At 45.3% G+C, this 14,971-nt stretch overlaps 1 protein-coding gene across 1 annotated transcript in view; it reads left to right on the forward strand.

The window, feature by feature from the left end:
* Pamr1 (peptidase domain containing associated with muscle regeneration 1) overlaps positions 1-14,971 on the forward strand; it is a 97,763-nt gene that overhangs the window by 40,167 nt on the left and 42,625 nt on the right. The window contains exon 4 of the mRNA XM_059261006.1: positions 14,168-14,282. Within this exon, the coding sequence (XP_059116989.1) occupies positions 14,168-14,282 (115 nt within the window). The remainder of the gene's footprint in view (positions 1-14,167; positions 14,283-14,971) is intronic.

Consider the following 14,971-nt stretch of genomic DNA (forward strand, 5'->3'; position numbering starts at 1 on the left):
CAGGGGTTGGAAAAATAGGACAATACTCTTGGCAGACGGAGTGGAAGGGTCAGGCTATAAAATGCAGTGTATCTTCAGGAAAGCAGTGATGTCAAGTGTAGCTGAATCCATGTGATGCTACTCACCAGAGAGGACTGTGGAGAGCTTTGTGTGGCAGAGCTCAGACAACTGGGTTTGGAGGAGGGTTCTTGGGGTGTATTGATAGTCTGATAGATATGTTAATCTCCTTTCTGTTGCTGTGAAAAACACATAACCCAAATCAACTTTGGGATAGAGAGGAAGGGTTTTATTCAATTCATCACTGAGGGAAGCCAAGGCAGGGACTGAAGCAGGGAACATGGAAGAATGCTGCTTACTGGCTTTCTTTCCCTGGCTTCCACGGCTGCCCTCCTCATACATCCCAGGCTCACTTTCCCATGGATGGTACCCCACACAATGCGCTGAGCTTTTCCACACCAGTAGGAAATCCAGAAAATTTCCCACCGATATGCCCACGGCCCAGTTTGATGGTGGTGATTCCTCAGCTGACATTCCCTCTTCCCAAGTGACTTCAGTTGGTGTTAGTTTAACAAAAATCAACCCACACAGCCAGAAAAGTGACATCTGACAGGTAATTCCAGCAATATATCGAGGGCCCAGTGGAGCAGCGTCAGCACCGTATGCACAGGTCGTGGTTAGGAATGCTAATTCAGTGGCTCAGGTGGGGAGAAAAGAGAGCAAGCTATGAGAGGAGCTTAAAAGGTAAGATGCCACTCACCGACACGCTGGACGGTTAGTGAGGGACCTCGAGTTTGTCTGATTCCCACTCGGAGCAGCTGCACAAGTGGGTGTTGGTAAGTGAGTTGGCGCTCCATTTGAGATCAGTGGACATTTGTGCATCAGTAAGAGACCGTATACCTAATAGGTTCCCGGAACTCAAAGAACTCCAGATATGGAAGCCATTCCATACAGGTATGAGTGTTTACCTGAGGTCGCGCACTGAGGAGTAAGGCCCTGAGAAACCAAGGTCTACAATTCGTCTCTGCCGTTCAATAGGGACCTGCTATGTTATATTGCCCAAGCTGGGCTCTAACTCTGGTTCTTTTGCTTCATCCCTTTCTCCCTCTCTCTCATCACACTATTATCTTACCTTCTACTAAAGAATTCCTGTCTAATAGGTCTGTTGTTTTAGGAAAAGTAGGGACTGGGCACTCTGCTGAGATTAGAGTGGAGTCAGGCTGGGCCTCGAGAGTCCCAAAGGTTTAACATGGCCTTAAAGGAAGCAGGAAAGGGACCACACATGTGGTAAAGGCATGCACAAGTATCTAGAGATGCAGCAGCAGATGGAGCTGTAAGGGTAGTTGAGAGCTCCTATCCAGCTGCACAGGAGCAGAAATGATGTCTGCTGTTTGGCTAAGACATGACTATGGCCTCAGATTGGAAAGGACATGAAAGTAGAAAGAGCCTAGTGGAGGCAGAATGGGGACTGGGGACAGTCATGAGCTAGAATAGTGGTTCTCACCCTTCCTAATGCTGTGGCCATTTAATACAGTTCCTCATGTTGTAGTGACCCCCAAACAGAAAATTATTTTTGTTGCTACTTCATAACTGTAATCTTGCTACTTTTATGAATCCTAATCTAAGTATCTGTGCTTCCTGATGGTGACCCCCATGAAAAAATCATTAGACCCCCAAAGGGGTTGCACCCTACAGGTTGAGAACTGCTGGGCTAGACGATCTGATCTGATGACAGTCAAGCAGTGGAGCCTCATAGACAGCAGAGGTGTTATAGCCAAAGAACGAGATTTCTAAGCTGACATTCCCAAGGTGGTGGTGATGGAGTGTTCAGTGCTGGCCTGGGTAGAGCTCTGGGCTGTAGCCTCAGGCAGAAGGCAGAAGCCATTCAGGACTCCCTTCATTCAGGTACAGAGACACATTGAAGGTTTCTGCTCACATCAACTCATTAACATCTCACCAGCCAAAAATAAGTCACACAGCTAAGTTACAAATCAGCCAGTAGGCACATGTACTTTATGCCAAGGGGAAATGCACTCCACTTACCTCATGTGAGTGTGTTTGGGGTAGAGGGGAGGGAAAGAATATTTGCATCCAGGAGATCAATAAGTCATACTTACAGAATAGCAGGTATCCGGAGATATCCCATAGATGGCCTTTCCTAAAGTCTCTGTTGGTTGGGTCTTGGGATGAGCCACAGTATGAGAGCTGGCTGCAAAGTCTAATGGTAACACTCTAGGAGCCAGGCTCTCTGAAGGACAGCAGCCAGCTCAGAGCTGATAGTGATCCCACTAGACAGGTCAAGCAGATGCCTGCGATGTTGTCCATCAGCTTGCAGATTCATTCAAAAGAATGCACCCGGGGTGCTGGACACAGGACAAGCAAACAGACGTGGATTCTTCTGTTGTAGAGCCGCAAATCAGCAAAGGAAGGTAAAAACAACAACAAAGAGTGAAAATAAACACAGAAAGCAGTTGATTCTGTGAAGTAAACACACAGAATAAGGGCCAGATTCCTCTCTGCCTCTGATTCCGTCTTGGACACATGGGACGGTGTGATTGCATTCTGCCTGTTTTGAAAGTCTCTTTCCGCACATACTGTATGTCATCACAGCTGCCAGCACAAATGGAGCATTTATTACAGAAGCCTGGGCTGGTCATCACAGAATACAGTGAGTCCTCGGGAGGGTAAATTTCATCTGTGGAAAAAGGTCAACCCCAAGAAGATACCAATTTTATGCTATTAGATTCTTACCACCTACACTTCATTCTGTCACTACATAAATTCATAGTGATTCGTGTGTCTGTCTGCTGAATGCCTATCTGGAGCTGGGCATTAAACTGCCTTCTGTGATGAGGGGACTGGGTAGTTGGATGGCCCTGTCCTGGCTGGGGCACAATATGGGAGCTACAAGGCAGTACCAGAATTTCCCCAGTAGATGGCACCCAAACAATCCTTTCTATCTGTCTTTATCTTGAAAGAGAGCTTTTTTCCTGTAGGGCACCTCTTGGGGGGCTCCTGCAGTTTCCCTCCCTGAGTACCACGTACAGCCTTAGCAGGAAAGGGGAAAGGCCGGTCAACATTGAAAGACATCAGGTTATATTAAAGTATTAGAGCATTCAGCACCGCAGAGACGGAATAGCACCTTAATTTGTTAACTGTCTATATTGACGATAATATTAGCCCACCTCCTAACGGTTTTAAAACTTAGTGTGTGATTGTTTCATCCATTGCTATGGTCAGATTCCAGCCTCCAGGAGAATGCTTGAGTCCAGGGACCAGAGAGCTTACTCATTTTCACCTTCCTGTGCAAGAAAGACAGTTTGGTGGTCTCAAACTATCCATGCTGGGAGCCAGGGTGCTTTATTACTAAAGGAAAGATCTGTTTCTTTGTTCTTTCTCTCAACTTTTAAATTAGAATAATTTCAAGTCTACAGAGTTGAAAGAACTCTTTGCATCCATGTTGTCTGTCTGGACTCACCAATTATAGTTTTCCAATATGTGACATTATTTCTCTTTTTCTGTACTATAATCTTTAACATTATAATGTTAGCATAATCTTTCCTTCCTTTGTTTTCTTCTGAGACAGGGTCTCAGGATGTAGCACAGGATGGCCTGGCAGTCTCTGTCCTCCCGCTTCATCCTTCCATGTGCTGGAGTGACAGTCGTATTTCATGATGTCTAACTAATTCTCCTTTCCGAGCCTCAAATTGGCCCAGTGAAGAGCCTTTAAACCGTTTCCACATGTTGGTTTTTGAGCAACCCTTCCCCTTTTCAGTCCTCATAAGTATTGTGTGTTTCTCTTCCGGAGCCCGAAACTGGTCATTTTCTGTGACTCTGGATTCCTTTCAGTGGGCAGTGGTACTCAGGGTTGTCACCAAGTGCTGCCAGTTGAGGTGCCAGCATCTGAAGTTAAGAGCAAGGCTGTCTTCGGAGCTTCTTAGACGGGAAAGGTGGCTTCTTATGTGGAACCACCTGCTGCCCTCCAGGGATGGCTTCTGGAATAGGATTTGTGTGTGTGTGTGTGTGTGTGTGTGTGTGTGTGTGTGTGTGCGCGTGCACGCTTGAGGAAATGGTATGTTTTGTTCTTTTTTTAAAATTTAATTTTCATTGCATATATTCATTATACATGGTACTATGTTGCCTAAGGACAATTTTACACAATATGTATTGGACATTGAACATATTCTCTCCATAGTCCCGCCCCTCTTTTTTTTTTTTTTTAGTTTTTTTGAGACAGGGTTTCTCTGTGCAGCTTTATGCCTGTCCTTGAACTCCCTCTGTAGCCCAGGTTGGCCTCGAACTCACAGAGATCCACCTGCCTTTGTCTCCCGAGTGCTAAGATTAAAGGCATGTGCCACCACTGCCCGTCTTCCCACCCCTCATTTTTTTTTTGGGGGGGGGTTTCGAGACAGGGTTTCTCTTTGTAGCTTTGTGCCTTTCCTGGGACTCACTTGGTAGCCCAGGCTGGCCTCGAACTCACAGAGATCCGCCTGGCTCTGCCTCCCGAGTGCTGGGATTAAAGGTGTGCGCCACCACCGCCCGGCCCCACCCCTCATTCTTAACCCCCACCTCCTATTAGTCCCCTTTCACTTCTACTTCCATGTCATGTATACACACACAATTTTTATATATTTATATAAAATGTAGGGACCACATTTTAGAGAGAGCGTATGATATTTGTCTTTCCAAGGCTGGCTTAATTTTCTTAATATGATCATCTCCAGTTGTAACTATTTTCTTACAAATGACAACTTTGTTCTCCTTTACGGCTGAGAAATTCCATGTGTATGTAGGACATGTTTCTTTATCCATTGCCATGTTGTTGGACACTTAGGTTGGTTCCATAATTTAGACACTGTGAATAATGCTGCAATAAATGTCGATGCACATGTGTCTCTGTTATGTTGTGTTGGCTTGGAGTCCTTTAGGTGAGTACCCAGGAGTGATAGAGCGGGGTCATACCATTCTAGCTTTAGTTTTTTTAAATTTTTTTTTTTTTGAGAAAACCTCATAGTAACTGGACTTATTTCCCTTCTAGCAATCTATAAGGGTTCCCTTTTGTCCACATCCTTGCCAATATTTGTTGTGATTCATTTCTTAGTGACTGCCTTTCTAACTGGGGTGTGATGGAATCCTAATGTAGTTTTAATTTCTATTTCTCTGATGGCCATTAAGCTTGAACATTTTTTTTCATGTGTTTATTGGCTATTTGTGATTTATCTTCTCCAAACTGTCTGTCCATTAGCCCATTTATTTTTTGGGTTGCTTGATTTCTTACTGTTTAGTTTTTTGAGTTCTTTGCGTGTTCTAGATATTAATCCTATCTCAGACATATAGCTGGTGAAGATTTTCCTACCATTTTTGTAGACTTTCCCCTCACTTGATTAACTATTTTCTTTGCTGTGCAGAAACTTTAATTTCACAAGGTCCTGTTTGTCAATTGCTGTCATTATTTCCCAAGTGACTTAGCTTTATTCAGAAAGTCTTTTGCTTATTCCTTATCTTGAATCATTTTCCTACTTTCTGTAACAGATTCCGAGTTTCAGGTCTTATATTAAGACCTTAGATCCATTTGGAGTTGCTTTTATACAGGATGAAAGCTGGGTATCCAGGTTCATCTTAGAACAGAATTTATTTAACTTGACCCTCAGGATGGTCCTTGCTCACCCACACATATGGGCAGCAAGAGGACCTGGGGCCTTGAGGATGTTACCCTGGTGGCCAATGTCACAGCGATCCCAACAATGCAACCGCTGAAGGATATTGGGGATCTAAGAAGGTTAGGAAAGCAACCCAGATGAGAGGATTTATGGGGAGAGATTATGGCCCCCTAATACGTTTATCTTCTTACTTGTGTTTTGGGCAGAGGCAGAGGAGAAGAGGAACTGGCTGTGAGCCATGCCCCCCAAATGTTTGAGGGCTAGGAAATGTGAGATGATTTGTGAAGGATATATCCAGAAGTGATTAAAAGAAAATTTGAGAGGGGAAAGATTAGAGGAACAAGGAAGGGTGGGGTGGGGATTGGAGACAGAGATGAGGAGCAGAGATCACTCATTGAAACTGGATCATCTTGCCACAGCTTTCTGAGTCCTGACTTTTTTTCTTTCCTTTTTTTTTTTTTTTTTGAGATGGGGTTTCTCTGTATAGCTTTGGAGCCTGTCCTGTCCTGGAACTCACTCTGTAGCCCAGGCTGGCCTTGAACTCACAGAGATCCTCCTGCCTCTGCCTTCTGAGTGCTGGGATTAAAGGTATGTGTCACCGCTGCCCAGCATGTCCTGACTTTTCTAGGGAAAGAGTAATGCATGGTTGGGTCTATGGTGAAGAGGGAAGGTATCATGTAGTGGTTAGCAGCCAGAACCTAGACCTGACAAATGTGCAAATCACAGGTTCTTTTTTATGAGTAGAGACAACAGTGGCCCTTGGTCCCTAGAGAATATGTTTATTTATTTATTCTTGTGAGAGTTAAATCAAGTGCTGCCTATAAGTTCCTTAGTCTGAGAAATAATAACTACTCAATAAACAGTTAATGTGTGTGCTGGTTAGTTTCTACTGTCAACTGGATACAACCTAGAATCACCCAGGAGCAAAGCCTTAACGAGAAATTATCTAGGTTGGCCCATAGACACATCTGCAGGGAATTGTTAAGTTGTGCAGGAAAACCCAGCCCACTGTGGGTGGCACCATTCCCCAGGCAGTGGGTCCTGAACAGTATACAGAGGAGGAAGCTAGCAAGCAAGCAAGTGTGCATGCATGCACCACTTTTCTCTGCTTTTGTCTGTGGATGTGAATAGCTGTTCCTAGCTCCCACCACTGTGACTTTCCTGATATGATAGACTGTAACCTGGGACTGTAAGCCAAATAAACAATTCTCCCTTAAGTTGCTTTTTGATATAGTAATAGAAATAAAATCAGAAGAATGCTATTCTTATTACTAACCCAGAGCCATGAACTTAGATTTATTTATTGCTTATTTGTTTGTGAACTTAGATTTATTTATTGCTTATTTGTCTGTGTGTATATATGTGTGTTTGACATGGGCAGAAATTAATATAAAAGAAGTATATTGCAAAAAAAAAAAAATTCCTGAGAGGAAAAAAAAAGGAGGAAGTAGTCATGCCAGCATAAGTGTTCCTTAGTAAATAGAACTTCATGTTTCCTGTCTGATAAGTTTCTTGACACCAGGTTGTTAATGTTTGGACTGCTACAGACAGCTGTCGATGCCTCATCAGCTGGAACTCAGCGTCTGGGGAGGAGGAGAATGCTCGAAGACCCCTTCTTCTCAAACAGGAAAAAATAACTAGGTTAGCAAGAATGCAATCAGGATTGCAGCAGTTATCTGTGACTATAGAACCTGAAAGACTTCGCCCTCCAGAGGTAGGGTTTCTTTCCCACATGAACAAGGACCTAGGATGCTCTGTCCCTGGGGTTGGCTGTTGAAGCAGGCAGAAGACAAGGTTCAGACTTGTCAAGACTGTGCCTGTCAGAGGAAGAACAGAAGCCAGGCCTTTGGTGATCCTATGAGCCAGCCTGTTGGAGCAGAAGCTGAAATAAGGTAAAGTAAGGCTAGACAGCTGATCTCTACAGGGGGTGTCATTACAGAGTCATAAACCTGGTCTCAGGGCCTCATAGCCTCAGAATCCCACAGGGTCTTCATCTTGCATTCTGCAAAGTGGTGGAAGTTGGAAGGAGAAGGACTGGAAGAATCAAAGATTGTATAGGGCTCCTGGTGCTTGGGTTTCAAATCGCTTCTGGTGGGGCTCTAGCCATAGAATGTCCCAATTCTAGTTAGCATGTCCCAGTTACTAACTCCTGATCTGACTGAGTCAAACTGACCAATCTTTATCCCACATGCCTGATAGAGGAGAGCGCATTCCTCGTCAAAAGAAGTGATGTGCTGCTTCCTGTTGTGAAATAAGAAAGAAAGAAAGAACTGCAGTAAAGAGAACAATTAGCAAAATAAAAAAGTTTCTAGATGATCAAATAGTGGAACTTTCAGATTAGAGCTTTGAATAACTTTAAAATAATCATATTAAAGGATCTATAGGAAAATATGTCTCTTATGGACTAATATATGAGAAATATCAGGTGAGATTTAGAAAAATGCAAGAACAAAGTGAGCATCCAAGAATTATCAATACAGTATTTGAAATAAAGAACAACAAGCATCAGCTGAAGGGAACCAAGGAGGAGGTAGAAGCAGAGAATTAGAGGTAGACCAACAAAAGTCAGACAAACGACACCCAGAGACAAGACACACCAAGTCCCCAATGTCATCTTTTAATTAGTGTATTTTAATTGTATAAAACACTGGTTTGTATTGTGATATTTTTACACATGCAAGAAGAAGTGGATGGGGGGGAGGTGATGAGAGAGGAGCAAAGGAGAGTGATGGGACTGAATACAATTAGTGGAGTTTCCTTTTCCACGCTCCTCCAGGGCCTGTCTTTCAGGCCGGATTGGCAAGGTGACTTAATGTGCATTTTTGTGAAAAGATCTAGACAGCTTGGGGAGAAAATACCTCCCGCCTCATAATGCTACATATTTTTGATGCTAAACAGTCATTTTTAACCGAAGGTGTAACACATGCAGTCTAGGGAGAAGGGGCTTTGAAATGCTTTGATTGGGCAGGGAGTTGTTGAACTATTGGGTATGGTCACCCATTTGATTAACAATTCATTGGGCACCAGCTTGATACTCACAAAGAGGTGAACAAGACAATGGCCCTGCTCTCGCACAACTATACTATTAAGTACAAAAGAAAATTCAATCAGCAGTCTTCATAAAGGGCCAGGCTGAGTGGAGTTTCAGGCCAAATCACAGCTTGGAAAGTCACTCCAGGACCCCTAGAGTTCCTGATGAGGACAAGAGTCCCTATCAAAGCAAAGCCTTTGCTTGGCACTTGCTGTGAACTGGGCATTGTTCTAATACTTTCCTGCCCAGCCTCATTTAGCCTTTCCTGCGGCCTCGTCAGAGCTGTTTGATAGAACAGACACTAACGCACCCAGGTCAGGGAAGGGATGGAGGAGAGGGGGTGTTGTCACATAGCTGTGAGCACCTGGGCCGAGACAGGAATCCGGAAGCTTGGCACCAGAGCCTGTCCCCCGTCTTCTCCACTGAACCACCCCGTAGAACTGGGGCAGCTGAGGTCGGCGTTCCCAGGGTCTGTCTGAGGACCTGAATGGCGATGGTAAGATGACTGGAGTCACACACAAGGTTTCGGCTTCCTTTCTGACCCTGGCCTAGTGCACTGGCAGGCTAACATGCCACCATTAGGGCCTCAGCTCTGCCAGCTGTGTGTCCGCTGGGTTTTAACCATTATCACCATGTGACTCTCATGAGATCTAGGGTACAAAGCGGAACCTGAGCTCTCTCTGGAAATCTTAGGCTAAGATAGTGTCTCTAATCCAGACAGGACTTAATAGAAAGAATAAAGTGATTGCTATTTACAGAGTGTTTTTAGGGATCAGTTACTGTATTGAAAACCAGGGCTAGAGTTAGAGCTCAGCTGGTAGAGGACCAGCCCAGTACGAGTGGACCTAGGTTTGATCCCCAGCAATACATAAAATAGGCGTTGAGATGTACCTGTGGAACGCTCTCACTTGGCAGGTGGAAAGAGAAGGATCAAAAGTTCAAGGTCAGCCTCGACCTCAGCTAACGAATTCAACACTAGCATGGATGATGTGAGACCCTGTCTCAAAAAAAAAAAAAAAATCACATTCGATCAAACAAGGAAATAAGAAAAGCCACGATGACAGGTACTATTATCATTCACCTCCAAATGAGAAGCACTGGCTCAGACAATAGGGAACTCTTCTAGGGTTCAAACCCAAGCTGTTTTCACGGACTGAGTCCCACCTCTTGCCTTATCTTTGAAAGAGAAGAGACAGCACCAATGCCTTGCTGTCTGGACCTTTTCTCCAAGGCCCTATCAGGGAAGAGTAAAGAAAAACAAAAGAAGCTGCTTCTCAGAAGTGTGTTGTGTCTCTCTTGCCCCTCACTCCCCACACCTAGTGCTGGAGATGATGAGACTTTTGTGAATGTTGGAGGTGTTCCTTTCTGTGGGGAACCTTCCTGTTCTCTTACTAGTTTGGAAACTGCGGAAGACATCTTTTCGATTCTGTAAAACAGAAGCAGGTCTGTCCACCTATCCCATCCATGTTGAGCTGTAACCTTGGGCAAGAAGAGGGGTGAATCCAGCGTTTGGAAGCCTTGGGGATGGTCTGGACACACACACACACACACACACACACACACACACACACACACACGCTTGTGTGCAGTAAGACATCATTAGGGAACCCACTCATGTCTCCTGGGCCCTGAGCCCGCTCTGCCCTTCTAACTGCGGACCACCTGCCTGGTTGGCCTGTGGCACTTCCTTGGCAGGGACTCTGGCTGGATTCACTGTTCTGTCCTGGACAGAGAGGTGTGTTAGTTTGTCTCTGCACCCAGATCATCCAACTCCAGAGGAGTGGTAGAAGAGGGAGCCCCTAATGTGGGAGGAAGTGGGGTCCCTTCTCTTCCTTTCTGCTCAGTGCCCCCTCTCCAAGCACATTTCCAGAAAGTGGCCTCTTTGTCTTTGGTTGGCTGGAAGTTGTTCCTCCTCTTGGAGCCAAAGATTCCCTCCCCTTCAGAGTGAGAGGGAACCACACCAGGAAGAGCTCAGCCCCTCCATATGCTTTACAGTTTGGGCTACCTCTGGAGGACAGCTCTAAGGCAGGCAGGCATAAATGGTCCAGCCTTCCCTGGGTGGGGCTGGGGGCTCCAAGCCCTCCAGAGGCTGCATGAAACCCTGGAGCTGTCCTGCCTTCGCCAAGGAGACCGGAATGAGGAGGGGCCCACAGACAGGCTGTCTGATTTCAGCTTCCACTGGGAGGAAGAAACCGGAAGTAGGCTGGCAGCCTTCAAGCTGCTTCTAACTTGGGGCTCCCAGCAGGAGTTTTGTAGGGGGAGCTGGGATTTAACACCTTGCAGGCTGGGAAGCTGCCAGGCTCTGGAGGGCTGAGGCTGTGCAGGAAGGCTTCTTTTTCTGTCTCTCACACCCAGTGTAGCACGTAGCACTTCCTCAGCCTTGCAGCAGATGGGCAGATGTGGGCGAGAAAAAGAGTGAGGTGTGCGGGAAGAAAGATTGTGTGCTTCCGGTGGGGGGGACACTTCACTAAAGGCTGTGTGCTCAAAGAGGAGGGAAGCTCTTGTTGCTTCCTAATGCAGCGGAAGAGGGTTAGATCAGAACGTCCCTGAGGCAGTACAATGTATCATCCAAGACCCACTACCTGAATTCGGCAGATCTACACATTCAGATCCCTGCTCGGCCCCCCAGTAGCAACAGCTGATTTTCACTGATTTTTCTCTTACCACTTCCACACACAATCTGTCTGAAGCCTCACAAACCGTAGGACCTAAGTGCTGCTTTACTCACATCTGACTGAGGTTGACTGAGGTTTAGAGAGGTGAAGTAACTTGTGTAAAGCTGCACAGCAAGTGAGCTTGAAGCTGAGCCTCAGAGGACAGTTAGACTTTGAAATTTCTGTCCTAACGTAATGGCGCTCAGAGACTTGCAGGGTCTTCTGTTGGTCGTCTGAGCTCAGGAGCATCACGTTCTTATTCTCAGTGTTCAGCATCCAGGCAGTGGGAAGATGAATGTTCTTTCCCCCAGATTGATGATGAGGGTTATCCTTCTTTCCCTCCTTCCTTCATTTGACATACATTCCAGGTACTAGTCTAACTGTACAAGCTAGCTAAGGGCCCAGCTCTACCAAAGTAGGTAAGGAAGTAAAGTCAAATGATTTCAACTCTGTGTGTGTGTGTGTGTGTGTGTGTGTGTGTGTGTGGTGTTATAAAGAAGACGAAACATGATAAAGTTAGACTGTAGAGTGGGGGTGGACATTTCCATGGATGCTTGAGGAAGGGTCTTTGAGTAAGTGGCCCCTGAGGTTAGTTATCTGAGACAGGAAGAGGATGAACTTCCTAGGTTGAAGGAGGAGCCAGTTGAAGGCCTAGTGTTAGGAAGGAAGGCTGCTGTGGTTGGAGCAGAGTGGGCAGGCAGAAGGGGATTAAGAGGCGATGTCACATGGTCAACAAGGCAAGGCTGTGAATGTCACTGTGTTATGTGACTTTCCCTGGGGAGATGTGAAGGAATGTCTGTCCACTCTAGATAGGACACTGATGTCTAGCATGGTGAATCACTGAGTTTACCTGGGTTATTTACAGGAGGAGTTCATGTGTGGAGTTACTGATAGGCGCATGGAAGGTTCAAAGACAGCTACATCACAATAAACAAACAAACAAATAAATTTCCTTTAGGCGACCATGCAATGCACACATTACAGACTGCTTAGCCCACCAGCGTCTCCTCTCCCCAGCAATTGTTACTACTTTTAAATCATTGAGGAGGGGCCTTGTGAACCTTGTAAGTTTCTGGAGCATCCTCAGCCTTATAGGTTTCATTAACTTCTTGCATCTTACAAGCTTTTTTACTTCATTAGTCTTACCAGCCTCCTCTTCTTTCTGGAAGGAATGTTTCAATGCAGAGGAAATAACTATCTAACACATGGGAAGGTGCTCCCATGGGGTGAACTTCGGCAAGCTTAAATCGAGAGTGATACTATCTGATTTATTTATTCATTTAAGATAAATAAGGACAGGTCTGGGGTCCCTGTGGAGAATAGAATGCTGGGTGTTAAGGACATATGCAGGACAGCTTAGAGGAGGCTGGACTGTCGCAGGGGTCCACAGTGGACAGCAGCAAATGACATTCTCATGGTGGAGCAGGGCAGCAGCCACACATCTCAGTGAAGAGACAGACTAGACATCTTAGGCAGTCACAAAAGTCTTGGGTCTCATGCTCTTTCCCTAAGACCATACCCGTGCTTCTACTATCATTTTGCCATGGACGAACACCCACTGATACTACTATTTTTCTTATTAGCTTTGAGATTAGCTTTTCTGAGGACTGGCTCTGGAATGGAACTACTGTATATCTAGAATTTATGATACCTCAATTTCTGTATAGAACCAGAGTAGATCAGTTTCCCTTAGGATGGTCTAGATGGTAAATATTTTCATTTGCTGAGATCCAACTGTCTCTGTGACTTCTCAACTCTGCTACTATTGGGCTGAAGAGCCAAAGACAGTATCCCAGTGGATGGGCACTGCTGTGAGCAAGTAAACTTGGTTGTTATTGTTATTTAATAATGTCTTGCTCTGTAACCTGGGCTATCCTTAAACTTACAATCTTCCTGCCTCAGCCTCCTTGGGTGTTGGGATTATAGATGTGCATCGCCACACTCAGCCCAGTGAACCTTCATTTACAGCAACAGAGAATAGACTCCGTTTGGCTCTTTGGGTCACAATTCGCCAAGGTCAGGTAAAGAAAACCATTTATTTATATTACTCAAGTGAATTTTTTTTCAAATAAATCACCTGAAGATGTTTACTACAAACCCTTTTACAAAAATAGAGTGTACATTGCCATGGATAAACATACAATTCAAAGAACTTCTCTGTTAGGGGTGTCTTTGGACACAGTTTATGGGACCAGCGAAGCAGGGATTGGAATGCTTCTGGCTCTTCAGCGAAGAAATTGTCTTGTATCCATGGTTTGCATTTTTAGTGGACAGACCTAATAAAAGCTTGAACAGGAGGACATGGGGGTAAGAGAAAAAGCGATAACCATTAATCTAGCTCACCTCATGGAAGATCATTCGTCTTTTCCAGCGTCATGGGTTAAGGAAGCATTTATCAGTTTGTCACAGAACAAATCTCACAACTGGTCACAGAACAGATGAACACATCCATTGTCTAAGCGGGTGGGAAGGAGGGAGAAGAGTGATGCTGGAGAGTCCCAGCCTTCTGCAGGAGGCAGCAGGAGAGGGAATGAAGTCACAGAGAGGCAGATGACAGATGTCGTGGACTTTACATCAGGCACTGGTCTCTCAGGAACAAGACTGGAAAACTGAGATAGTCCCACTCTGTCCCACATGACTGGGCAGAATAAAGGAACTAAGTTATGCAAATTCCCTAGATTAAGAATTATTTACACCCTTCTTCCTTTTCCGCTTTCATTTGGTTCTTGGGGATGTGACTGAAGCAAAAGGCCCTGTCGGAATCTCTCCCGTATCTCTTCTCTTGACCCTGTTGTCCGTGTCTCCATCTTTTCTTCTCTTCTCAGGGTGTGGCCAGGTTCTTCGAGCCTCAAAGGGTCAGATTCTGCTGGAGAGCTACCCCTTAAATGCGCACTGTGAGTGGACCATTCACGCCAGACCTGGGTTTATCATCCAGCTGAGGTAGGAGTAAGAGCGTATAAGGAAACTGAGATGGGATGGAGGGTCCTGTGTCTGGGTGGCCAGGGATGAAACACTGACACCGTTCTTCCCTCCAGCGTAGTCTCACCTCCTCAAAGCACGGCTCCTCTTCCTTTCCAGCAGGATGGAATGATTCCATCACTCACAAGATTTCCGGGGCTATTGTTCTTCTCTAACTAGCGGTGAGGGGGAGGTGATTAAAACCCCTGGTTCTCTGGGTTACAAGCTTTCAGTAAGTATTTTCTGAGTGAACCAATTCATGCCAATGTTGCCATGTGCCATCTGGCTCCTTAAATGGCTTCCTGCCCTTCAAAAGGGGTAACATGTCGCCAAAACTGACAGGGAGAAGCAAACTAGACCCCTTCCTAAATCCTGCTGTGCCAAACCAGACTTGATTTCTGGTGCCCCCACAACCTGAGGACCTGGGCTTGGGAACGAGACTTGATGGTTGGATTTTCTGATCCAAGGAGCCAGTGAAGGGCCATCGTCTTCCTGCTTAATGGACTCTGGTCTGCATCTGTGGTGTTAAATATTACAAGTTAATATTTCAGCAGTTCAGGGACCAAGACAAATGGTTTTTTTTTGAGTCTCTGAGAGTGTCTCCAAGACTCAGGGCACAAAAATAAACCTCTCCTAAAATAAAATGGAAGAAACATGTCAGCTATTCAAGA

This window comes from Peromyscus eremicus, chromosome 4 (assembly GCF_949786415.1).
Source record: "Peromyscus eremicus chromosome 4, PerEre_H2_v1, whole genome shotgun sequence".
Lineage (NCBI taxonomy): Eukaryota > Metazoa > Chordata > Mammalia > Rodentia > Cricetidae > Peromyscus > Peromyscus eremicus.